General features: G+C 35.5%; 1 protein-coding gene and 1 pseudogene across 7 annotated transcripts in view; both read left to right on the top strand.

Annotated features, from left to right (window-relative positions):
* HMCN1 (hemicentin 1) overlaps positions 1-25,681 on the top strand; it is a 667,703-nt gene that overhangs the window by 446,689 nt on the left and 195,333 nt on the right. For all 7 annotated transcript variants that reach the window (XM_074322404.1, XM_074322402.1, XM_074322401.1 and 4 more), the window contains 3 exons: positions 17,660-17,801; positions 18,913-19,040; positions 21,363-21,476. In XM_074322404.1, coding sequence (XP_074178505.1) covers positions 17,660-17,801; positions 18,913-19,040; positions 21,363-21,476 — 384 coding nt within the window. The remainder of the gene's footprint in view (positions 1-17,659; positions 17,802-18,912; positions 19,041-21,362; positions 21,477-25,681) is intronic.
* On the top strand, positions 16,272-16,937 carry LOC109450560 (1-acyl-sn-glycerol-3-phosphate acyltransferase beta; annotated as a pseudogene).

The raw sequence follows: 25,681 nt of genomic DNA on the forward strand, positions 1-25,681 counted from the left end.
TAAAGTATCAGAGACTCTAGCTAATTGTAGCCATCTGAATGTATTACTTTATGGTTGAATGCACTATTGAAATGCTATGGGTGTCTGATGAAATAAACCGCTCTATCAAAGTTATAATGTAGAGAATGGAACTTCAGTCTAAGATTTACAGGCATATAGCATTTATAGATCTATATCAAAGACAACGGAAAGTAAAGAAACAGTGAAAGATGTAATTGGAAATAATTGTCCTCAGGAGGAAAAACAAAAAATGTCCTTGGTGAGCAAATCATCAAGGTCAATGAAGGGAGAAATTCATATAGACATATCCTGTCTGAAATTTCAAGTTCCTGGTATGAAGACGAAAACTCTGTAAGCATAATTAAACCAATATGTTGTTAAAAGTAGGCTAAAATCAGACTAGTGTCAGACTGCTCAGATACATTAAGGCTAGAAGATAATTGCAGTGGGGATTTGTCATATTTTGGTCTTAGAGGCTGAATATTGCCCCTAATTTAGGGAGGAATTTTGTATTATCTTAGTGGGAAGAAGAAAACAAGTGAGATTAGAGAATTCCCTTTCCCCAACCCTTTGTAGGTCACATGATGTAGTCAGCCAATCAAATGCTCCCAGTGGGATTTTGACTCTTGCTGAGACCATGGATACTAAAAAGATTTCAGTTTCGGCAGTATCTTGGAATTTTGAGTACAGTAGCAATAGAAACAAGTGTCCCAGTAACCCTTTTCCATCATTCTAATACACTATTTTTTTAGCCTGATATTGGCAGTGTTTTCAGCTGCCCAGCCTCCTTTGGTTTCTACCTGATATGCAGTCTCCTTTTGATTCTGTAGATCAAAAACCATGCTTCCAATGAATTCCTTTTCTGCTTAAGTTAGCGAGCGCTGGTTTCTATTGTTTGCAATCGAAAACCTTAACTGGCACAGTAATGAAAAAGACACATGTAGGTTTGAAGGAAAATATCGGCGTCCAAGAATTTAAGATCCAGTTAAATTATCTTTCCTATGAAAAGCCATCAAAAGAATATTCCCAAATTTTCAAGGATATAGGAAAAATACCAAACACATAATCTTCTTCGAATGGTTTATTGGAAATACCAGTTAATTGCCTTGAAAGAGAGAGGGAGGGAGGGAGGGAGGGAGGGAGGGAGGGAGGGAGGGAGAGAGAGAGAGAGAAAGAAAGAAAGAAAGAAAAGAAGGTCAAATATATGGCGATGGAAGGAGAACTGACTGGGTCGTGAACATACAATATATAAAATTATACACTTGTAGCTTATATAATTTTACTAACCAATGTCACCCCAATAAATTTAATTAAAAAAGAAAAGATATAAAAATTGGGGAGAATGTGGTGTAAAGAACTGGTGAATTTCCCTCAGTGACTATTAGGTTCAGTTATCGGAGAAGTCTTGAGAAGAAATACTGATCTCAGAAACTATGGCTGTTACAATCAGTCACTAATGAGCATACGAGAATGTGAATGGGTTGATATGCTTATTTCTTTATGAAATTTCTCACTATGGAAATAATGGTGTAATTATATATAGGAAATTCCTCAGGAAAGGGATTCCCTCAAGCAGGGTTTACCACAAGACTCAAAGTCCAGCTATGCAAACAAATAGAAGTCACCACAGCTACGTTAGGAGAAAAAATTGGGTTAATATATACAAAAATCTGAATATGATTGGGAGCAATGGAACTGTGACTTTTTTACTTACGCTTTTCTGTTATTGAGAAAAGTACTGCATAGGAACGGATATTTTAAAACTTTTCCTAAACAGTACTTAAAAATTTCTGAAAATTAATTTATTCGGGGATTGAATTATGTATAGGTAATATGTTTTTATTTCTTTGTTTGCAAAATACTCTATAAATTTGCTTTATCACTTTTATATTGAAAATAATAAAAGTACAATTAAGAAAGTAAATAAGAGACACCGCAAAATAAGGAATAACGAACTAATAAAACAAATTAAGACGTCATGCCTCTCAAAAAGAAAAACAGTAAGACTGAAAATAAAAATAATTTTTAGATCAAACGTCTAATCTGAGTTGCATAAATAGAAGTCTAGAGTATGAAGTAAGGATCTAGTGGTATGTACCCCTAAATTAAAAAGTTTAGCTCTGAAAAGTTTGTCTTGGCAAGCTAATAATCTTCCTGAGATTTATTTGTTGGCAACCCCAGTTCAGTTAGGTATAAAGTGATGGAATGCAATTCCATCACTGCATGCTAAGCAGAAGTTCTTTCCAGGTACAGATAACTGAGAAATGGTATCCTCATGCTAGAAAATTATTACTTTTTAAAATAATTTAAAACTTATTTAAATATATTATATTCTCATTAAGAGAAACTACTGCTTTATATCAACATAAAATAACATCATACATAGTGTGTCCCTAGTGGCATCTCATATTAACTTTAGCTTTCACATATTACATGCTTCAATTTCAGTTTTCTTTTTCATGTTCAAATTGCAATTCACTCATTAAAAAAAACAAACACCCATGACTAAGTTTGTTCCCTCACACTATAAACTATGGCTATTAAACTGTTTCGCCTTTGAAGATGGGCTGTTCTTAACTTGTTTTTGCAGGATATCAATTTATTTCTGGGTGCTGATGAGCTAGCTAAGTTACTGTTTTCATATGTAGAAAAAAATAGACAGTCTTTGGCCCTTCCATCATGGCCCTTGCTCAAACATGGCCACTATTCCTAATGGTTATGGTAGCATGAGTCACATACTATGCAGGTAAAACTTACAAAGTTTACTTTTGAGAGAAACTGCTGATATGAAATTTCTTTTCCTGCAATTGCTTGTCTAGAAACATCTAGAAACTTCTTTCCGAGTATGAAATTCATTTTAAAATGGTAAATACATGGAAATTACCTGAAGACTCTTAGAGTTGAGATGATGACCTCACTTGGCCTTCAGACAGGATTACTTGTGCTTGTTCCACCCACTTTGGAAGTTTATCTTATAGCTATAAAATTTTAAGAGTTATTCTGTATATTTTTAAATCCCTTTGGTACTTAAGTGTCCACCACATGGAGTTCATTGTAAATTAAAGTCTATAAAGCAATTAGGCTTAAGGTGTCAGGTTAGGACTTTTGACAGCACACAAATTCATATGTGAAAGCTCAGGAGTATGGAATTTTATAGAACTATATTATAGAGTAAGCTGTTTTAAATCCTTTCCAAACCAAAGTGAGGTTGATCAAAAGAATAAATGAAGAATTTCAATTGATAATTAAGTTATGTATTCTTATACTGAACAGCCCATAAGAGAGCCATGAAAATCCCTGAAGTACCTCCCTCAATTTCCCCTTTGCACAATTGTCATAAGAATAAATTTTGATTTGTAGAAGTCCAAATCCATGGACTAATGAATTTTTTTTTAGCTCATTTTCTTTTCCAGACATTTTAATACGTTGAAGTCTTGATAGTTAATCTTTCTTATTTTTGAACGTTGACCTGAGAAACATGGATGTCTGCTTTGAATTCTAGTGCCGTTGTGGTGGATTTCATTGGGATGGGGTGAAATCACATGCTTAAAATGAAAACCCCCAAATCACTACTTGCTGTCAAAAGTTCAGTTTATTTACAGCCTGGGTTGTTTTCATGTCCCAGTATAAATCAGTACAAATGAATAAGATCTTCTGTTAAAATACTGGCTTTTGTTGCTTTCTGTACTAAAGATCTAATGAGTGAGTTGGAGCCCTTTAGATTTGAAGGAAAATATTCTAGTGAAGTTTTGCATCAAGTTTTCACCAAAATTATATCCAAAGAATATGCAGTTGGACTATAGAGATATTTGCATTCCTAATTTGTTCTATGGTGACTATAAACTTTATGAAGAGAAAAGTTTAATATATACTTACTTTTTTCTGATGAATGTCTTCTACTGACTCCGTGGTTAGGGACAAGCTTCTTTTATAATACAGTCCACTTCCTTACAAGACAATGTATAAATGAATGTCAATACATTTTATTTTCTTTTGTCTTTCCTCCAAGACATCCATGTGCTCGTAGATGAGAGAACACTTTAATTATAGATGGAAAGAATCATATTTCTCTAACGCTTAGGAGAGAGAAATATTGTTAAAGTGTCTAAATAGAAGTTACAAGGAATTAGAGTTATTTACATTTAAAAGGAAAAGGAAGGGATATGATATATACATATAAATACTTCAAGTAAGTAAGGAGTTGTTATATAAAAAGCTGTACACCAAGGGCATTTTTATTTCCGGCAAAAATGGACTGTGAGAAAATGTATGTTAAGTCTGATTGATTTCAATGAGGTTGAAAGAAAGATGTCCAGATAATTGGAAAGCTTAAATGCTCAGATCTGATAGTGGAGGAAAGGTAATCATGTTTTCAAAATGCAGGGGCTGCTGGGAAGAGTTACAGCAGATGACGAATCAGCAAACACTTCAACCTACTAAATTATTCAAATAAAGCTACAAGCATTTAAACATTTTTGAGAGTTCATGACATGTATTATGTCATCTAACCCTTACAAATTGTATTATTTGTAACTATTTTGTCCATAACAAACTGGAGTGTCTGGAGTTAGCGGCTTGCCCTAGGGTACAAAGCCAGCAAGAGACAGATGCCAGATCTGAACTAGGTCTTTCTGTCATTCTGCATTGTATACAGAAATGCCTATGTATGCTATTAGCAGGACGAAGGTACAGGAATGTAGAGAAAAGTACAAAAAGAGAAAAAATAAATAAGGGGTTTTTCAGTATGGATAGGAAAATGACATTGATGAATTTTATTTTTTTTTAATAGAAAAGTTACAAAATGGCTGTAGATCCTGTAACATGGGTAAAGAATCTCTGGAAATCTCAGCATGGTGTGTAATGATAACTTGGAGAAATCACTACTTGATTGTAATTCCCGGCCCCTCCCCGACACCTTCCTTTTCTGATACCTTACAGAGTAGACCAGTTAGATCACTCCAGTTGGGTGTAATCCTTTGACTTAAGTTTTGGTACAGTAGCTGCTAAGGAGCAGTCTAGAGGACAGAGAGAATTGTAAATATGCTACTGAAACAATCACACAGAGAAAATATAATGTAACTGGACTGTGCGCTCTATTAAGGCAGGGCCCAATGATTTTTAAGTGCCTGGCAATATTTAGCACATAGCATTGCATGCATGCATATCTGTGATGAGAAGCAGTGTTCAAGCAAGGGAACTTTTGCCAGGTGTAAAGACATACTTAGTGGCATAGCATGTGCTAAAAAATTATTTGATTGAAATTATTCCTAAACATCAATTCATGTTTATTTGAGTTATTATGTTATAAATTAATTACCCAATTAAAAAGTGAATTCTGGTTCTAAAGATTAGAACATTGTAATACAGGACACAACATACCTTGATATTTTTTATATCTGATAAAGGAGGTGTAATATTTGACTTATGAATAAAAATTGTATTAGAGCTATTACTAAAAAGTGGAAATACTTATTACTGCTCCTGCAGGAAGGTATGATACGTTAGGAGCATATGTTAGGATTCACCCAACTGGAGTGATCTAACTGGTCTACTCTATAAGGTATCAGAAAATGAAGACGTAGGGGAGGGGCCAGGAATTACAATCAAGTAGTGATTTCTCCAAGTTATCATTACACACCATGCTGAGATTTCCAGAGATTCTTTACCCACGTTACAGGATCTACAGCCATTTTGTAACTTTTCTATTAAAAAAAAAAAATTCATCAATGTCGTTTTCCAATCCATACTCAAAAACCCTTTATTTATTTTTTTCATCCATGTTACCACCAAAAACTTTTAAGTGTCAGGCATTATGCTTCTTATGCTCCTTGCTGAGGGTATAAATGAGAGGAAAACAACATCCTTCCCCACCATAAGCCTATAATATAAGAACGGAAGTAACTGAGTGAAATGAATAAATATTTGCAACACACTATGATAAGCACTACCTACACCATAGTACTACAGGAGCCTGTATTTCTGTCTCAGTGATGAATAGAGATTGCCAAAGGTTTCATAGAGAAGATGATGCGTGAAGTATCCACTGGAATATAAGTCGGCATTTGCCTGGTAGAAGTCAGGAAACAGCCTTTCTAGATGAAGAAAACTACATGTGAAAAGCCATGGAAGAATGAGGACGCAGATGTGGCCTTGCTGAGAGTGGAGGGTCCAGCTAATATGGAGACCCTGTCTCCATAACGGTGTGATTGTCTTTTTCCTGCCGTCTCCCGTAGCTTTTTCATACACAAGTAGAAGAATCATTTAGGTTTGTGGTTTTGTGAGGATGGTTCAGCAAAAAGACAGGGTAACTAGAAAAAAAGTGGTTTCGGTGATGATCTATGTAGGCTGGGTAAAGACAGAAGTGAAGGCTAAGGCTTGGTCTGATTGATTGTTAAAAATAGAAGGTTCCCAGGGGCTGTGGCCATGACGAAGTTGGAGAAGTGAAGTGTGGGAGTCAGGGACTGTCAGCTGGAAAGATGGCAGGTTGTGAACCTCAGACTGGACTCCCAAGACAAGTGTTGTTTCAGCTGAATTGTGTGGTGCTTCCCTGAGAAGATAACTAAGGTAGCACATGAATGTGTCTAACAACTTAAATTAACTGTCAGATGATTAAATCTTTCCTTCATGGAGTGCTGTGAAGATATACTTTCTTATGCTTTTGATTCTATGACTGTTGCATATTTGTAAAATTACTTTTTTGAGTACCATAGCCATTTTTTTAAGACTATTTTTTTTTTTTTTAGAGCAGTTAAGGTACAGAGATTTCCCATAGTCCCCTGCTCCCGTGCATGCACATCCTCCCCCATTATCAACATCCCACCAGGTGGTACATTTGTTACAATTGATGAACTGCATTGATACATCATAATCACTCAAAGTCCATGGTTTTACATTAGGGTTCATTCTTGGTGTTGCACATTCTATGGGTTTGGACAAATGTGTAATGACATGTGTCCATCATTATAATATCGTACAGAGTATTTTCACTGCTCTAAAAATCCTCTGTGCTCTGCCTATTCATCTTTCCCACCGTCCCAACCCCTGGAAACCACTTATCTTTTTACTGTCGCCATAATTTTCCCTTTTCCAAAATATTATACAATTGGAATTATTTAGTAAGTAGCCTTTTCAGATTAGCTTCTTTCACTTAGTAATGTGCATTTAAAATTCCTCCATGTCTTTTCATAGCTTGATGGCTTGTTTCTTTTTAGCTCTGAATAATAGTCACATATATAATATTTACATATATGTAAAGCTGTAATAATATCCTTCTAATATGCCATGAAATAATAATGCTAGTTATGATTTGCCGCTTTTTTCCCACATCAAATGAGAATGTAAGTCTCAACTTTGGACTTCCTCTCTTATTTGGAAATTCTGTGGTTTTAGAAAATTGTTATAAAGAGACCCAGTTAAAAAAAAAAAAGGCAACGCAAGAGTCAATGCTAATTATCATTTAGTTGGAGATTTTCTAAGTAAGAAAGAATAAAACTTGAAACATTTTATCCTTCTTATCAACCATATTTATTGTCTTAATCTGTTTTTATTAATCACTCAAAGAAAATCCTGAATTCATGATTTTTGTTGTTAAGAAAAAATATAGCATTAAATGGAAGTAATATTAATGTAGAAATAATTTTATACTATGAATTACTTAAAATGGATATCAAGGCAGCAAACCTCTGCTACGTATACATACCCTTATGTCTTATATTGAGAAAATAAAAATTGTAAATTTTTAAGAAATCTTGATGCATTATTTGCCATTAAGGTTTTGTCATTAAAATAGAATCTAATCTAAACTTATCAACATATATCTCTGGAATTATTACTCTTCTCTGATTAACTGCATTTCAAACCACATTGGTGTTTGGGTGTGGATTTTTTGCAAATCCAACATGTAACTGTCAATACGTAGTTCTTACCTGTGTGCTTTATTGCCAATGCACCACCTGCTGGTAAATCAAAACATTAGCGACCTTCTCTCAATAGACGTTTAATAGACTTTCTCTCCAGTCCAGCAGTGCCCAATAGAACTCCCTACAATGATGGAAATGTTGTATATCTGCTGTGCCACGTGGTAGCTACTAGTTATGTGTGGCAATTCAGCACTGAAATACGGCTAGTGTACCTAAGGAGCTTGTTTTGAAATTTGATTTAGTTTAGATTATTTAAATTTGAATTGAAATAGACATGTAGGCAGTGGCTACTGTATTGAACAGCACAGCTCTAGTCTTTGGTGAAAGAAGAAAAGCAGCAAGAGCAAGAGCAGAAGCCTTAGGAAACTTCTTGCAAATACTGTGTAGATTAACCACTACCATAATTCATTTGCATTATTGCCATTTAGGAATTAGTCTACCATTTTGGAAAGGTGGTACTAGGTCTTCATATTTGCATTGATGAGACCATTTTGAAGTGTTGTATTTGATTCCTTATCTTTGGGATCTCAGTGACCCTTGCCTCTTTTCCCAGGTAATTGATTTCTGTTTTTGTTGGAAGAATTGCTCGGTTTTTAGTTTTCGTCCTTTGCTCTCTGGAAGGGATCACATGGCACTTGTGAGAACTCTCTGGTAGGAATGGGAAAACATAAAAAACGTTAAAATATACTCCATTGCCATTTCTATTTATTGAAAATTAAGGAAAATTTAAGTGAGCAAGCACTTCCATTTGCTGTAAATCATTCTTAGTGAAATTTTGTTACTCTCATCGTGCAAGCTTCATGCTTAAAAGTTAGGCCCAGAACTAGCTGGAGTTACCTCCCTAATCAGAAAAATGAAAATCATGCATTTGTGAACAGTGTGAATATGTTTTAAAAACAAATTGGGCTAAATCAGTAGGTATGCATCTTTTAGGATGGAACATAGCTACTAATTACAATTCTCAGCAGCCTCAGTGATACTCATGTAACTTTTCGAAGTTAGCTTTTCCTACAGAAAATACATTTAGTAGAACCAGAGAGCCTATAACATATTTTGCAAGCTGTGTGATTCAATAGAAATTAGGGTCTATAATTAAATACTACTTATTTTCCCACTTCTCAGGGAACATTGCTTGGTATTAGATCATCCAACAATTTAGGGGAACATATTAATTACAATGAAAAACATATTTGGGAACAGTTGTAAACCAGTTCAATTATTTTTTCGGAAATATAAATCAAGGTGGTTGGGCCAAATGTAGGTTTTACGTAAGTATCTCCAAAATGAGGATATTTACTTAGAAAATATTGTGAGAATTCAAATAAGAAAATAATTTTAATACTAGAAAGTAATTAATGTAATAGATTTCTTCTCATCAGAGTTTTAATCCCTCATTACATAAAATTATCGGTAGGAATATTTAGAAGCTGGGGAATATTCCATCATGGAGATCTATTAACAGCCTTGAAATACTGCTTTCCAAAATGTAATTTAATGCCTTTTTAGGCAACAATTTATAGTCAGATGTTCCAGTAGGTTTCTTTTGGGCACACATCCTTTTGTGGGAAGGGAAGTAAAATCTTTTAAAACTTTATAATCCTACTTCTTTTGAATATTGAAAATTATTGAGATAAAAACCCTTTCATGGCTGATTCTGTTTGTTTAATTTCTTTTTGGGATAATGGAAGGGCTCTAGACCAGGCATCAGGACACTTGGGATTTACCATGTTTCCCCAAAAATAAGACTTAGCAGGACCATCAGCTCTAATGCGTCTTTTGGAGTAAAATTAATGTAAGACCCGGTATTATATTATATTGTATTGTATTATATTATATTATATTATATTATATTATATTATATTATATTATATTATATTATATTATATTATATTACATTACATTACATTACATTACATTATATTATAGACCCGGTCTTATATTATATTAAAGTACAACCGGGTCTTATATTATTTTTGCTCCAAAAGACCTATAGATCTGATGGTCCGGCTAGGTCTTATTTTCAGGTAAATATGGTATTTTCAGGAATCATGCCTTAATCCTTGACATTTTTATTTATGAACATTTTGGGGGACACATTTTTTGTGGGCTGGTGCTTAAATCAGTGCATGCTTGGCAGTACTGATAGGAATCAGTGTGAATGAGCTAATATGAAATTTAGAGTTCAGGTGGGATTATCCCAGATGCGATGATGTTTTTAGGCCTAGAAGCCTCCCCTTTCTTTTGTGCATGGTTTGTTCAGTTCTTCAGTCTCTCACACCACTTCGTTCCTTCTTATTTCTACTGGTTCCACCCTCTTTCCGATCAATGCCACATGCGTACACTATTAAAATCCTCTTTGTATAGACTTTTTTCTCTTCCCGTTTTATTCCCCCATTCTAATCCATAGTTCATGTAGGTAAATTTCCCCTAAATATATTGCTTTAAATGTCCATCCATTCAAAACCTTTTTGTCATTTCCTAATTACCCCAGAATAAAATTTATATTCCTCAGTTCATCACAAACTGACTCCTTCATAACTCCTTCTTTTAACATTGAATCTTCAACATTTATCCTCATAAAACAACGTATGGAGAAGAAAAAAATAAAAATGTTTCCTTTCAATATATGAATATTATTTACCTTAAAAGAACCACCAGATATTCATCTGTCTTTTATTCGTGTTTCCTTCATGTGGGTAACTGAATATTTGAAGTTGCTATTAAAGCTTCATCTCTAATTATGAATTAAAAGTAGAGAAACTATCAGAGTAATTCTTCAGTGCCATAAAATATTGCTGATGCGCTAAATTGTATGTATCAGGGAGACAATTTTTGGTGTCTGTGTGTGAGTTGTGAATTTTCTTAGTATTGAATTTCTCAAAAGGATGGATAAGTACTACTACCCTTATCACCTTCAGTCTCCAGACTCAGTTGTTTTTGGCCAGTGAACGTTTTCTCTGCCAGACTATATGTCCATTATACGTATACAGTGGATTCCCGTTTCCTAATCCGTAGACTCTAACCCCGCTTAGTCACTTTCTGTCCCTCCATGATTTGCCCCGACTCCACTTCCTGTTCCTGAGTCACAGAGGCATCCTGACTGCCTCCAAATTGTGTTACTCTGATTCTAGTTCTAAACCTTAGCTTTTAGAGCTCTTTTGACTTTAAAGTCCCCATCCAAATCCTACCTATAATGTAAAACCCCTCTCATAGACCACCTCTTTCCTGAATATTGTTGGTCTCTTGGTTCTGGTGGCCTATATAATTTAATTTTAATTTTTTTTTTGCCACACAATTTTGCTCTTAATCATGATCAATTTCATCTGTTTAGTTCCTTTTTCCGCTATATATGCACTGTGAGATACTTACTGACCATCCCGCCCTTTTTTCTTAATCATAATACCTTCAACAGATGGAGGAAAAAAAACCCAAAATTTCACTGAATAGATATGCATTCCTTAATTGCTGAATGTACCTCAAACGTACCCTCAAAGTAACAATAGCAAACTATAAGGAAAGTTGGGTCACTAACCTCATCTTTCATGTTTCTATCGTGTTTCCCAGAAAATAAGACCTAGCCGGACCATCAGCTCTAATGCATCTTTTGGAGCAAAAATTAACATAAGACCCAGTCTTAATATAAGACCAGGTATAGTATAATATAATATAATTAATATAATATAATATAATATAATATAATATAATATAATATATACAATATAATATAATACCTGGTCTTATTTTGCTATAACATATAATATAATATAATATAATATAATATAATATAATATAATATAATATAATATAATATAATATAATATAATATAATATAATATAATATATCTTATTTTCGGGGAAATATGGTATGTCAACTTCAGTGGTTTATTTGAATCACATAAACAACTTTAGATTTCATTATGTAACTACTTTCTTCTCCAGTTGTAGCACATGCCAACATATAACTGCCTACATTTAAAACCATATTTTATAACAAAATCTGATTATCTCATGAAAAATGTATGGAGAAGTCATTTTTAAAGTAGTATTTAAATTAGTTCACCCTAATTTAAAAATTATGTTATGTGAATGAGTTCTGAAAAATTTTATGACGTAGTCTAAAGCAGTTTATCACTTTTAAGGTGACATAAGGGCTGTTAAATTTCCTAATGCTGCTGAATTTCCAAAGGAGTAGAAGTTACGTTAAGTGGGGTGGTATTTATTTATATGTGATGAATTTAAGATTTGATTTAAAAGATACTATGTTTCTATTCATCTGGCAATAGAAATAAATTTCTCTGTTGATTTTATTAGCTGTCCTTTCATGAAGAGGATTTTAAGAGCTGAAGATGAACGCAGGTTTCCTGGTTAAGTTTGACCGCATTTAGTATATGGCTGACGTTTCTTCCACAATCACATGCTGCCACTTGAAAATCAAAGGGTCAGACAAAGCGTCCTTTTCCCCTTCATGTTATGTCTGTATGAGCATGAGAACTATTAATTTGTCTTCTGTGGTGTCAGGAAAGGGTGGATATCCGTCACTAATTAGTCCATGTCACCAGAGAGAATATTGCAATGAAAAAGGAAACATTTCTCAAGATGATTGATGAAGTCAGTCCCTAATGACCAGAATTACTTCACTAAGTATGAAACTGATCTGATCATTACCATATGCTCATTACATCATCATAACTCTTTTTTAACATGTGCCAGGTGACATGGTATTAGCATGTTGTTGTTTTTTTGCATCAGTAAAATGTGGAAGAACTAAATTTATCTATTTACATTATTTCTAATAAATTTTGAGTATCTAGAAACATCTCAAATTTCAGAAGAATCAAATAAGACATAATAAGTATTATTTATTTGTAGGATGTGTAATCTAAATAGAATATGCAAGTGTGAGAACTCTGACCAAGTTTCATTTATGAATGTCTAGATAATACATATGTAAATATATATTTTAAATACTATATACTCATTTTGTCATTTTTTGTCATACTTTACCATACAATGGAATATCAATAATAGCAAAAATTATCTAGTGCCGACTATGTGCCAGGAATTGTTCTAAGTGTTTTATGTATATTAATTTAGCTAATCCACAATAACCCTGTGAGTTAGGTACTAGTATTGTCTCCATTAAGGTATAGACCAGATACCATGGGTCATTTAACCATTTTGAGCCTTAGTTTCTTTATCTGTAAAGTAGCAGTAACACTTCAGAGGGTTATTGTGGAAAATAAATGATAGGGCTAGAGTTGGATACCTAGCACATCATAATAGGCACTCAGTAGCTTTTGCCCACCTTCCTATTTCAATGAACTGACTACTAGAGAGAAATTTAGTCCTTAATTGTGCATAGTATGCTTTTTATACTTTGAGATCTCTGGTCATAAAGTGTCTGAAACGTAGTAGGTACTCAATAAATGTTTGTTGTGTGCAAGAATGAAAAATCAAAGAAATTTGTCCAGCTACTCTAAATATACCAGTGGTGAAAAATATTTTAAATTGTTGCTTAGGTAATTCAAAGCATTACCATTATCTTACAAACCTGTTGATGATAATTAATTCACCTTAGACCTGAGGTCTTTTCTTTGAGAATTTCCTACCAGAGGCAGAACAGCAACAAATCAGACCCCACCAACCACTGACAGGAAACATGCCTCCTGCATGTGAATATGATATTGGAGATTTCCAAGAGCTAGGCAAGATTTTATCTTCCCTAGCCTTGGTAGGCAGAGCAATGGCTGCTTTTATGGGCAGTTATAATTCCTTTTGCCAACCTTACCATTATTATGTATTAAGACACCTATGTCTTAGTGTTCATTTTTTATTCTTAGTATCATAATCTGTGTTTAACTTTTTACAATCCTTGTTGAGATTATAAAAACATATGTATTTTGCTTTTGTCATGATTAAAATATAAGAAATGAATGACTACCTTAATACCTTATAGCGTGCCATGTTCCCATTGCCTTAGCTAATGAAAAGCAAGTTGTTATTTGTGGTGATGGTGTTATTGTTTGATGGTGGTGGTGGTGGTGATGATAATGATAATCACATTGGTGGTGATGACTCTGTGATGAAAAGAGATTGAAAGCCAATTAAGAATGGATTACCTCTCCCCAAAGCCAAAAATTGGACTCTGGACTTTGATGGAGTTGAACTATGGTTCTTTAATTCCTTGTTCTTGCTTTATTAAAACTACTTTATTAAAACAAGAGGAATTCCTTTTTTTCTAGGAATTAAAAAAAATTGACCATTGAAATAATTATAGTGGTTCATTACAACCTTTCTTAAACCAGTCAAGTAAAGACTGAATCATTCTGACCATCTTTATTCAACTATTACTTGGTAGAAATCCAATTTTGCTTCCCTATATTTGTTCATGTCCTTTCTGATTTTCTTATCACCAGCAGGAATATTCTTTCCAGGGCAATGGTAAATTTCTCACCTTCTGTGGGATGATGTCATCCCATCTGTATGTTACACACAGACTTATTTCATGACCCTGAGCAACACCCTACATCCAGGCTTTATTTGCGAAATGACCTCTTAGCTCTCTGCATCCTGATTTGGTTAACTGATATTTATTTTCACTTTGATATCTGAACTACAGAGCATACCAGTGGGATTCTTACTGGGAGAGATGCCAGGTTAATTTTGGCAGACTCCATTGGAAGGCACCATGTTTAGACAAAAATCTCGAGAGCTGCTAAATCTTTGCAGCAGTCCTATGTCAAATGAGCTAGACATGAGAAACATTTTATTTGAGCAAGGTGGGACTGAGTCAGTGTGGGTATTCAATAAATTCCAAAGAAAAAGAAGTGTTCATCTTTTCTCCCTCATCCCCTGAAGATTGACTGCAACGCTCCCACAGCATGTGTAGTTCTTCAACATTTTAGAATTGATGGACTCCAGATGGAATCACAATTTGAACTTGCTGGCCATGGCCAGTCTGCCCTTGACCTCACACTTCTCTTTAGCCCTATATTCACCAAGAAGAATCCATGGAATAATGAGATTATAAACCAAGTCCATGTGCCAGAAAAACCCTTCAAACATTAACTTCAAAGACAACCATAATTCGAAAAACAAAATGTGAACAGGAAAAAAAAAAAAAAAAAGAATGACAATTGTAAGCTGCTAGCAATTAGGCAATAATTACATTTGTTCAATTGTGTAGCTGCCGGGTCTAGTGGTGCCACTTGTATCTCTTTCAAATGAATAAGGCTTCCACAGGCTTATTTTTTCTTAGTGAAACAATTTGCAGACTAACTTATAGTAAAGATATGTCATAAATATTTCCAGCTATAACTGACTAACTAAATTTCTCAAATTCCTTAATAGTAAAAATCCAATTAAATGGAAAGCTGACACTATGCTTGTCTGTTTGGCTTATCAGTGCTTCCTTATAAGTTAACACAGAGCTTAGAACATAATAATTGTGCAAAACTCCACATTATTTAATTAATTAATTTATTTTTGACATCTATTTCAAACACTGTGGGAAGTGAATTTATTTTCCTTTATGTTAGTGAGTAGGGGATATTTACACAAATAAAATTATTTAGTATTGTTTTGATGGTCTCTTCCTTAAAGATTAGGTCGTTCTCAGTAGTAATATAGATGCAAATGTGTAATTGATTAGACCAGATATGTCAACAGTTTCCCAGTTACCCCAAGTAATTTTTTGTCTCCTTTTTCACAATAAATTTCTGATTTAATACTTCATTTTCAAGTCTTTTTTTCTGCCATAAAAGTAGAATACAGTTGGAACTTTGAATAATTGACATTTTCTGTAACATTGAGGTCCTCCGAATCCATAGACATGAGGCAAATGATCAATATAGTAGGATCTTGAGAGGCTGGTAGGCATGAAAATTCTCAGAGCCAAGTTACATTTTAGGAATGGTCACGTATTCCATCAACAGTTTTAAGTGTGTTTTATTTACAAGTCGCTGCATGCCATGCAAAGGATGTTAAATACTGTAGAATATAATGGCATATGGAATATATGAAAGACATGGTCTCTACCTAACGAATTTATAAGCTAATAAACAAAAAGAAAAAGGGCAATTCAAACAAAGCAGGCAGTAGTCAGGACAAGTTGTGACTCCAAACCTGGGTTCACTAAAGAGGCAAAAAGACCCTATCTAGGGACTTTGCCTGAAAACAGGTTTTGGTTGAAGTTCCAGATTAGCAGCCAGCAGCCAGTGGTGAGCTGGTAGGAATAAGTAGCAAGACAACCACTGGAAATACAGAAAGATGACATTGGGAGCAAATTCATTTTACTCTCAAAGAGAATTTACTTCTCCGGCTTTCATTACTTGTGGTTTCTCTCCTGCACTGATGGGGCCAGATCCCTGCTGGGGTCACCCAAAAAGCTCCTTCGCGGTCTCCACCGTGGCTGCTGTCATCTGCCTACTGCACTACTGGGGCCGGGTGGTGGAGAACGTGAGCATCATCAGTTGGTTCATCTGGTCCTTCAAGGGCACGTATTCCTTCACTTTGAGATGAAGGGTTTCTAGAAGCTGGAGGTGGACCACCCCTGTATCATTTCTAACCACCAGAGCATCCTGGATGCGATGGGCCTCATGGAGGTGCTTCCCAGGGGCTGTGTGCACATGGCCAAGTGGGAGTTGCTCTTCACGGGGCCTGTGGGCCTGATCAGGTACTTTGGGGACATTGTCCTTATCAACTGGCAGTGCTCTGGGACTGCTGTGATCATGACGGCCAATGTGGGAGATGCTCAAAATGTGGATCTACCCCAAGGGCACGTAGAAAGACAATGGGGATCCGCTACCTTTCAAGAAACGCATCTTCTACCTGGCTATCCAGGCCCAAGTGCCCTTCATACTTGTCGTATACTCTACCTTCTCCTCCCTTCTGCAAGCAAAGATGAAGCTCTTCTCCTGAGAAACACTCAAGGTAGAAGCGCTGGATGCTGTCCCCACCATGGCTGACAGCCCCAAGCATGTGGACACCTGCCATGAGGACTGCCTTCTTCCCTGGTAGAACAGGGCCACTACAGGGCCTGGTACCGGGCCAAGCCAGTGGCAAAGGCCAGGGGGTAGGGCAGGATCTGGCTAGAGAATGGACAGAGGGACCACCCATCTACTCCAGAGCTGCCAAATATTACTGTGTCCCACTCTTGCAACTCCCCTGACCTTCATTCGAGCCCCTTCCTGTCACTAGCCTTGGATCCAGGGCCCTGACATCTCCTCAAAGGAAAGTGTGACAGACCCTCCCCAAGCTCTGGGAGCAGGGCCTTGTCATCCTTGTGTCTCCAGGACCCACGAAGAGGAGCAGGCCTGGGGCTCCAGATGGGCTGACAGGGCTGGGCTGAGCTTTAGGGTCTCTGAATGAATGGCCAGAGGTAAGGCCCTCCATCCTCCTGCCCTGGTCCTGTGGTTGTAGAGGCAGGCTCCAGGGTCCTGGCCACAGACTGCATCAGGCTTTCAGAGAAAGTGGCGGGATCTGTGGGGGCTGGGACTTCTGTGTAACCTGGGCCGTGAGGAGCCAGAAGGCAGGGTCTGCCACTCCTGCTGGCCTGGGGGAGCAAGTCTACTGAATTGGTACTGCAAATCAATTGTTACTTTTTATAAACGGACTCTTGGAAGTGCAAAAAAACAAAATAAACCAGGACATGATAGTGAGAAGCCTACAAGTTTGCTAACAGGAAGCTCCTGACATCAAGGTAAATTGTCATTTCACTATATGTTTTTTTTTATTTGCAGAACTGCCCAAAGTCACTGTGATGCCCAAGAATCAGTCTTTCACGGGAGGATCTGAGGTCTCCATCATGTGTTCTGCCACAGGTTATCCCAAACCAAAAATCACCTGGACTGTTAATGATATGTTTATCATGGCTTCACACAGGTAGTGGATTTGCATCATGCTCTTTGTTTTTATTGAGTGAGACAAGTTGATGAAATTTCTGGACAAAACTAATCTGATCAAATCCCTATGACTAAGAGAAGTCTGACCCAAATCCACAGCTTTAAATTTCTAAGTAGGCCAGGAAATGTCAATAAAATAATACTTGATGAATTTATAGAGTTTGAGGTTCTTAAGTCTTGAGTTCAATAGCTTGGACTAAGTGCTTTTCAATACTTTGTGTTGCAAACACAACACCGTAACAGTGGGTTTACCATGAGTATTTGAAGTGAGGATAATAGACTTTCTGTGAGGTCAAGTAATGTGTAGTTTTAACCAATCTATTAAAAATGTGGCCCTGGGATTTAACAGGAGAGAGAGGGAGGCAAAGGATAGAGCAGCAGTTCTAACTGAAGTGTGTGTAGACATTCTTTGTAACCCCATTTTACTTTTACTATTCTTCATTGAGAAGTGCTTTATTCTACTGGATGCTTTAAAAATAATTGAATCCCCTCATGCTCAAAGAACATAATGAACATGTGGAACATAAACAATGAAGTTTCCAACAATTGGGCTTCCATTGTTCTGGTTTTGGCAGGAGGAGGAGGGCTGAGGTATGAGCCAGATTCTGCTCGTATTCCTAGACTCATCACTGACTCACTGAGTGACATGAGTCCTTGCATCTCCCAGGTTTTCATTTTGAGGAACCATTTAGCTAGCAGTTCATACAGAGTAAAATTGCCTGGGTGCAAATTCCATTTCTTCTATTTATTAACTATGAGCAAGTTATAGGACCTCTTTGCTCATCTGTACACCAGAGATAATAATAATATCTAACTCACTGGGTTGTTTTGAAAATTTTGAATGTTAGTAAAGCTCTTAAGGCAGTCTTTGGCACCTCGCAAGTACTGGATACATGGGATTTATTATTATTATTTATTGCTATTATTATTGCTACTACTATTATTTTTATTACATTTCTGCTTATGAAATTATAATGTTAATCATTTCTTCAGTCAGAACCAAATATTTGAAGATATGTGAGAGGAAGGTGCTGTAGTTCCTTGATACTATTATTAGGGTATTTTCAATTTTATTTTCTTTTTGTTCATAGGTATAGGATGACTTCAGAAGGTACCTTATTTATAAAAAATGCAGTTCCCAAAGATGCAGGGATCTATGGTTGCCTGGCAAGTAATTCAGCTGGAACAGATAAGCAGACTTCTACCCTCAGATACGTTGGCAAGTATATTCAGTTTAAAAGGAAATTAAAATGAGATGAGGGTCGTATTAAGCAGTGTAAAAGTACTTTTCTGAAAATTAGTATTAGGAATGAGTTATACCTAGTCTTATAATTTGTTATTCATTTCACACATTGATAAAAGCAAATACTATAACTAATTTAAGTTAAAAGTTCAGGAAGGGAATAGCTTTGTTAGTCAACAGAAATCAAGGAAGCGTCCAGACTATGGAAGAGTTCCAGATTGTCCACAGAGTTCCATCCTTCCTTGGTTCATCTATGCTCTATAGTATTTCACTTACTAATTAATAAGTTCAATATATTTTCTGGTTTACCTCAACGTCCATTTTATATTTTCCACTTGTATTCAAAACCGTTTATAACATTTCTGTCATTTATCTTGTCTATACGTTATTTTCAATTTTCATATTCAGTTTTCCCTTCCAGATTCAAACATTTATTGAAAGTGCACTTCATGACCATTATTCTACAATATAATATTCCACAATGTAATAGAATACAACATGTTCTACTATATAGAATAATATAATATAATATAATTAATATAATATAATATATAATCTTACGCATTCTAATAATATATAATATTGAATAGAACAGAATATTTCCTTTAATCTTTTTTAAACCAATAAAGAACAATGGCGTTACATAGCTCAATGTTTGTTTGTAACTTGTGGATAATTAATGGCTAGCAACCCGCCCTTTCATTCAATCTCATTTGCCATGCGTAGTAAGGTCGTGAAACTGGTAGTGGAGAGGAAGGGGTGTAAAAGAACCACAGTAAAAACTGAGAGTTGTGGTTCGTAGGTATAGATGGGAAGCAGCAAAAGTCTCATACGTATTGAACCTGAAAGCCTGGAAAGAAGTGGTCTCCTTTATAGAAATGAAGAAGGCACATGATAAGCAAATTGAGAAGGGAAGGGATAAGAGATTTAGAGATAACAATTACAAGTCTTCACAGAACACCCAGGTGGAGAGGCAATAGATAGTGGGGAATGAAGAAAGGGGGTTGAAACAGATTCTGCATTGCAGAAGCAAATTTTGGTTCATTTTCAAAGAGCCAAAGTATTCGACCCATTTATTTAACTTGTTTATCACCCAAATGTTGTACTAAAGATTATGCAGTATAAATTTTTAAAATGTATGTTACCAAGTCCTTACTTTTCAAGAGCTTGCATAAAGAAATATCAGAAGACAGAAGATAAGTACTGCAGTAGAAGATTAGCAGAGCGAAAGATTAATTATGACTAAGGAATTTGCAAAGATTTCTCAAATGAGACAGGGTTTAAACTCAGTCTGGAAGAATGAGTAGGATTTGAAGAGCTGTGGCAAAAGGCTTTTCAGGCAGAGGAAACAGCTTTAGCAAAAGCGGGAAGATAGGAGAGAGTAGGGAGTGTTTTGGACTTGCAGTGTAACTCCATACCGTGGGATAAGTAAGGAAGTGACATGGAGGGTAAGGTTGAAAAGAAAGCTAGGACCGGTTTATGATTTTTGAAAGTCAAACTAGGGAATTATGAAACGGAGTCACTAAAGGTTTTCTAGTAGAGGAGTGACATGGTCTTCGAGAAGTTAACTCTTGACTTTGTTTAAAACTACTTCATTTGAAGTTAGGAAGTCCTAAAATGTCCAGTTAAGAGAAAAATGTGTGTGTGAACTAAATATTAGGCAAGGGGGTGAAATGAGCAGAGCTAAGGAAAGAAACTTAGAGAATGTCTATAGTTAGCATCAAAGGGAAAAATAGAGTCAAACCTGGGAGACTCTACTTTTTATAGATGTAGATTTCAGCCTTAAACTGCAACTATCTCTTTGTAGTTAGACGTGAATATCTTAGTTACATAAAAATGTTACAGTAAATTTTACCTGCAGTTTTATTATCCTCAAGCCCTAATATAGCCAAGTGAGCCTTATACAGCTCTTTTGATATTTTTATTACTATTATCTTTCTTTCTGCTTTTCTAGCATTGTTTCTATAAGATGTATTCAGCTTTCCAAGATTTGTCTTTCCTTATGTACCTCTTTTTACATAAAGACCATCCAATTAATTTCCTAAATTTCTTTGGACTCTTGTTTCATCAGAGTTATTTTTTGCCTCATATCCTTTTTTGGCCTGAATAAATGATCTTTTCATCACACACATCTATGTGCATGTACATTATAAAAGTTTTTCTGTTTATGAAAACTAAAATAGCCACAAGTACATAAATAAGGATAGATTTTTTTTTATTGGCTTATTTAGTAAATATAAACAAGGCACGTGTGGCACTGTACTAGATATTAACTATTTGCATGTTTATTGTTTTCAGAAGCCCCAAAGTTGATCGTCGTTCAGAGTGAGCTCTTGGTTTCCATTGGGGACACAACAGTCATGGAATGTAAAACGTCGGGGGTTCCTCCACCTCAAGTGAAATGGTTCAAAGGTACATGTCTTAAGTATGTTCATGTCTGGACTTAGTTTTGTTTTTGCTTTAAAAAAAATGATTTGTTAAAAGTTTGTTTTGGTGTGTGACTTAGCAGCCCCATAAAATGTGTTTATGATCTCACTAGAGACAATAGTTTAAAATTCTTCACTCTGCATTTCAGGATTTGACATCTGGTGTGGATTATAGGACCGTGAAAATCAAAGCAGGAAAGGTTCGCCTTTGCTAATCCAGCTGAACATTCTCTTTGTTAGTTTAGGATTGTTTCCTGTAGAAAATGGTCCAAGAATCCTCAGCTAATGTTTAACATAGCTCCACTGATTCTCAGCTCACTTTTCTTAAAGACAATCACTCTCACTATTAGAAAGTTTTCTAGATTCTCAAGGACGCTTTCTATAAAGTGATCAAATAAAGACACACGTTGAAGCTTAAAATTGAATGGCACATGTTATTCAATTAAGAGACATGTTATTTCGTGGTCAGCTTCCTCATGCTTGATAGGTGCTTATAGCAGGCATAGAAAAACTATCTGCCTATATTTGTAACACAGAGATTACACCTCTGTGTTTCTGTAATAAAATAATAGTAATGTCCCATTTTTCCTTAGTGAGAATACACTTGGGGTCCTGGTCCAGGCTCAGATACTGACAGCATATGTCTGTGTAAAACATCCTGCTTCTGTTTCTGTCTCAGTTCTTCCAATCCATGAGAAAGACAGCTTCCCGCAAACGCCCTAACAGGGAGGTTGCTAGGATTATTGAGATACTGTTTGCAAAATACTTTTTTAATCTTCAGATGAAAAATGCTAAATAGTACAAAGCACTATTGTTATGATTCTGTTTATGAAATCACAGACTTTTCCATAGCAACGGGTTGATGTCATAATCACAAAATTATGAATTCATCTCGGGTTCAAATGCTTGGGGAACATAAGGCAAAAAAGAAAGGCTTTGTGTAGAAAACAAACACTTTTAAATAGCAGAAATCAAAAACAAGGAAGGAAATTAGGAGATAATGCCGTGTTCCACGTTAAATGATTTTTAGTCTTCATGTTTTCTCTCATAAATTATTTCCGGATTTGCTTCTTGATTAGGTTTATTTCAATTAACATAAAGTAACTTTACTTATTTAAAATACTAAAGTCTTTAAATTACAAATGAAATAGATATCAATTTCAAGGTCCTGTCATAATTAAATTGATTCAGAAAAAAAAACACGTGTTATAAAGGCAGTATTTCTTTCTTTATAAGTCAGTCAGTAGCGTATATTAAAAACAAAAAGTTTTAGAAGTAATGGAACTTACTGATTTCTATGCCAGTCATACATATAGTATACAGAAGTTGTAGAGAAAGCCTTTTATTCTCCTAAATTGAGGCTCCTTTCCTGAATAACTTAGTCTTCATGTCAGCTTGGTCCCACAAATGGCTTGGAAACTAAAGGAGGAGTTAGGGAGTCATGCAGCCACCACATAGAAGATTCTAGAATTGACTACTCATTACATTCTTCTCTCACTCATCGATGTTAGAGTTCAATGGGCCCAGTAATAATATCCCGTTTTTCTGTGTGAGTTATGAGCCAACAGGGCTAGAATGTGGGTATTAGATACTCCATGATGGAGGACATACATTCATCAACAATATGTAGAGTGTCCGTGGACCCCAGGATGAGGGCCACTTACTCCTCCCGTGACAGGAGGGTCACTACATAAGCAGAGTCTGGGTCATCAAGAGCAAAACTAGAGGACAAACTCTTCTACATGCAGACTGGCTCCGAAAAGAAAGGGGGAGGAGAAACTTCTATAGAGGAGGAGATACCAGGAAGTTTAGGAAAAACCTACCTTATGGAAATCACAGGGGTGGACAAGAGTTCTTACCCTAACCATAACAAGACCTTTTTCTAAATGTCTTTTTCTTCAGGCAATTCTGATTGAATAAAGTAGGTGGTTATTTATTTATTTATTCATTTAATTGTTGTGAAGAATGCTTGAGATCTACCCTCTTAGCAAATTTTTAGGTGTATAATGCTATATGGTTAACTCTAGGCATGCACCATGGTGTACAGAAGAGCTCTAGAATGTACTTGTCTTACGTAATTGAAATATTATACCTGTTGAACAATAACTCCCCATTTCCCCTCCCCCAGCCCCTGGCAACCACCATTCTTTAATAAATTATATTCCACTTGGACCCACAGAGAAATGGAATTCCATAAGTACAAATGCCCACCACACTTTCAGATTTTTCATTTTTAGAAATGAGCAACATAAAGTGGGTTCAAAGAAGAATCAGGGATACTATTAACATGTTATGTAAAGGGTATTTCTGGTAAAATATTAAAGAAATTGGATTTATTTATTTAGATCAGTAGTTCGTAAAGTGTACTTAGTTAGGAATCCACAATTCTTTTCTGGGACTCCATGAGATTCAAGTTATTTTCCTAGTAATACTCAGGTGTTATTTCTCCTCTTCACATTCATTGTATCATAAGTATATAGTGGACTTTTGGGAGGCTCTGTGACATGTGATATTGGATAAAGTGAATACAGAAGCAAATTTGAACACTCAGAGATTATTCTAGAAATTTCCAAAAATGTTAGATAATGCCACTCTTCTTACTAAATTTTACTTGTTTTAAGAAATATAATTATTTTTTCATAAAATGTATTTATTATGTTCAAATGTCATGAGTTTATTATAAAATAAATTCATACATTTTCAAAATTTTCAGTTTCAATTCTAAAATGGTAAGTACAAATAAATATAATCTACATAACAAAAACTTGAAATTCCCCAATAATTTTTAAGAATGTAAAAAGTTCTTGAGACAAACATTCTTGAGAACCACTTAATTTCCATCAGCTATTTGAAAAGATCTTTTGCCAGGAATTATGATCTCTGTTGATGTTTACATCCATAGAGACCAGAACTGAATTTAAATTACAGCAGAAAGAGAATCCTCTTCAATGGTAATAATTAATCAATCCTAGAATCAATTATCAGGAAAGTTTATATGTTTTACTACGTATGACATTCTTCTAATCTTTAATGGAAACTAAAGCCTATTTAATTTCCAGGTTAAAGTTTTGTATTTCTCTCTGGCTTCTCAATAGTCTGATGACTAATTTTTCAGTAGAAATCAAGAAAGGGGAGATTGTTCAGATGTGATCAAAATGGAAACTGGATCAAACCAGTGTTCTCCAATTCATATTTTGTTTTATTACTGCTATTCTTTAAACATTCTGGTTCTGAAAAAAAGCTACTCGCAAAAAAAGGTCTTTATTTCATCCTGTTATGGTCTCTGACATATATGGAAGAAATAAGGGAGAGCGTTTTAGTCTAAATATTTTAATTCTTGAAGAACAGCTAGGTCACATGGCATCCTCCCTTAGTGGGAGGAAAGTTTATGTCAACATCATCTGCTTTTATTTATGAAAATTTCCCAGAGGCACATAGACACGCCTTTAGTTGCTTTTCTTTCTCGTGTGGTATGTAGTAGCAAGCTTAAAAGGATGATTGGGGTTTTAAATATTGGAATGCTGAAAAATACTTTATTTTTGGCATTGGCGGATGCTAATATAATTTTTTGTGCTGTTAAATTTATGGCTCTTTTGACCTCTCCTCCTCTCAAAATTGTAAAAACAAAAAGAGAATTGTCTGTTTGTTGCCCTGAGTCTATTGGTTGGTGCTTTTTATAGTGTGCTAGAGAATTACTAGCTGTCGACTTCTCTTTGCCTGTTAGGAGCTCAGGGAGTTAATTCTGTAGTTCTCAGGCCCAGAGCCCATGGCTAGGCTAGTCTGTGACATTTTAGAGAGTATCTTTTCAGACTTGACATCTGGGCATGCTATAAAACTCTAAGAGCAATGGCTCTAAAATCTCCTGGAAGTTTTCATGACCTCCACAAAGAGTTTGATATAAGCCTTTACAAAAACAAATAAAAAAGCTATGGACACTAAGCTGGCATCCAGTACGAGGTATTTTTTACAATACTTCTCATCCTGGTTAATTATATTCTTAGAAGAGGAGACAGCTTGGAGGAGGGAGAATATAAGGACAGGCTAACCTAACTTACAGATTTGTTGAGGCATTGCCTGCCTGCCTTCAAATAGAAATGGTTCTCAGGGGATCTGAGGTGCTGGGGGATACACAGCATATACAGGTATCTCAGACATGACTAAGCTTTCATGGGTCATCCTACCCTCACACTG

The sequence above is a fragment of the Rhinolophus sinicus genome, linkage group LG17, assembly GCF_036562045.2.
Source record: "Rhinolophus sinicus isolate RSC01 linkage group LG17, ASM3656204v1, whole genome shotgun sequence".
Lineage (NCBI taxonomy): Eukaryota > Metazoa > Chordata > Mammalia > Chiroptera > Rhinolophidae > Rhinolophus > Rhinolophus sinicus.